The sequence below is a fragment of the Callorhinchus milii genome, unplaced genomic scaffold, assembly GCF_018977255.1.
Source record: "Callorhinchus milii isolate IMCB2004 unplaced genomic scaffold, IMCB_Cmil_1.0 Scaffold7, whole genome shotgun sequence".
NCBI classification, from domain to species: Eukaryota; Metazoa; Chordata; class Chondrichthyes; order Chimaeriformes; family Callorhinchidae; genus Callorhinchus; species Callorhinchus milii.
This window is the reverse complement of record NW_024704748.1, coordinates 5,422,104-5,424,070: the sequence shown is the minus strand read 5'-3', so window position 1 is coordinate 5,424,070 and position 1,967 is coordinate 5,422,104. Positions and strand designations below refer to the sequence as shown.

Below are 1,967 nucleotides of genomic sequence, written 5' to 3'. Positions count from 1 at the left end.
CCCTCCCACCACACTCCCCACCACCCCCCCCACCCCCACCACCCCCCACCACTCCCCCCACACTCCCCACACTCCCCACCCACCCCTCCCACCACACTCCCCACCACCCTCCCCCACCACCCCTCCCCCCCCCCACCACCCCTCCCCCACCCCCACCACCCCCCCCCACTCCCCACCCCACCCCCTAAGCCTTGGCTCTTACCAACCTGCGCCCAAATGCTTTCCGGGGGTGTCATGGCGTCCGCCGCCGCCGCCTCCCCGTTGCCGGAGCCCATCCGCCGCCGCCTCAGCGAGCTCAGCCAGACCGTCTTCCTGCGGGAGGGCCGGCGCGGGGCCCAGGCCGGCCAGAGGAAGCCGCCGGCCGACGATAACCTGGTTTCGAACCTGGGCCTGCAGATTATCCTCTACTTCAACCTCTGGTACTTCCCGTTCTGGTGGTCCTGCACTGTCATCATGCTACATCTGAAGTTCTGGCAGCTGATGGGATATTTCCAGATGGTGCAGATCGCTATCCTGGTGATTGTGAGTCTGGTGGAGCTAATCAGGATGTATCTGGGCTACATGGGAAACCTGCAGGAGAAGGTGCCGGAGTTAGCTGGGTTCTGGCTGCTGACCTGCCTCATCCAGGTGCCCGCGGTGCTCTATCTGTGCCTGTATGAAAAGCTCCTGGTGCTGCCCGTTGAGAAGGCGTTAAACAGTATCTACTTGGCCTTGTTTCTGGGGGAGCTGATGACGGGTTTCCTCGCCCTCAGGGAGATGGCCTCTCAACTCCAGTCACGCTTCCATCTCCGACAATTCGATCATCTGGAGGAGAGAGCCCATCCCGGCCCCCAGCTCCCTGTCTGACCCCTCCTCCCCCACCCCCAGCCCCATCTCACAATGTGATCCCCTGCCCAGCCTGACCACCTTTCCCAGCTGTCTTTTTAAAAAAAAGTAAGATCTCTCCATTTCACCTGTTCCCAGGGACTCCCCACTTCCCCCCTCCACACACACACACACACACTGTGTGCCAGGCACCATCTCTGTGAAGCTCTGAGATGTTTATGTGAAGAGTGTTTTGAAAGGCGCTATACAAATGTAATTTTGTTGTTGTATATTGTTGTTGATGAAGTCAGTTGGTAGCACTCTCATCTCATGGTAAGGAGGTTGTGGGTTCGAGTTCCTCGTCAGGACTTTAGACACACAGTGTACCAGTACAGTGCTGGGGGAGCACTGCATTGTCGGAGATGCCATCTTTCAGAAGAGACCAGCTGAATGTTAAAAATCCCGTTGCACTATTCAGAAAGAGAAGGGAGTTCTCAACAACTAAACCCGACCACATTTCCCGCCACAACAATCCCCACTGTCAGCAATCCCAGAGTTCTGGGTTGCTTGAGTTGACCAAAGGAAAATCGCGAAGACTCATGGACTAGTTTGCTTCAGGAAGGATGCAGGTACATGAAGGCTAAGGGAAGTGGAAGCGTGTTTACGGAACAAAGTTTTCTTCAACATCGTCGTGGGCAGACAAAGACTTGTTTGAAACAAGCTGTTGGAATTTTGATAACGGTTGTCTCTGGTTCGCAGCTGGTGTTTCTAACAACACGTTGAACAGACTGGCATATGTGACCAAAAAGGTATAAAGAACCAGAGATTTTTGGGGTTATATCGGAGAAGAGAGAATGGAGTGCCAAACCGCAACTAATCTCGAGCAAAGAGGGATGTACTATAATCAGCATTGATTAACAAGCTGATTCCTCATCAAAGCCACTGTATTGGTCTGATCATCTCATTGCAGTGAACTTTACCAACCTGTCATAAGCATTAATTTGATGAAACGTATAACTTTGATATGCATTTCTTTACTAATTTGTATTAATAAATATCAATTGATTGAATAATTTGTGTCAGTCCTTACTTCACTGCAGGGTCACAAATTTAAGTAACCTGACACTGCGACAACAGTGAAGGAGGAGAGGAAATATACAGAC

At 52.4% G+C, this 1,967-nt stretch overlaps 1 protein-coding gene across 1 annotated transcript; it reads left to right on the top strand.

Annotated features, from left to right (window-relative positions):
* Window positions 1–214: 214 nt before the first annotated feature.
* On the top strand, window positions 215–866 carry LOC103185872 (transmembrane protein 17-like). Its single transcript, XM_042337006.1, has one exon. It carries the CDS (start codon window positions 217–219, stop codon window positions 844–846), a length of 630 nt encoding a protein of 209 aa, XP_042192940.1. The 5' UTR covers window positions 215–216; the 3' UTR covers window positions 847–866.
* Window positions 867–1,967: the final 1,101 nt, after the last annotated feature.

Bases quoted from the DNA above. Each gene is read 5' to 3' on its own strand.
- LOC103185872 (XM_042337006.1), top strand. From the start codon at position 217: ATGCTTTCCGGGGGTGTCATGGCGTCCGCCGCCGCCGCCTCCCCGTTG.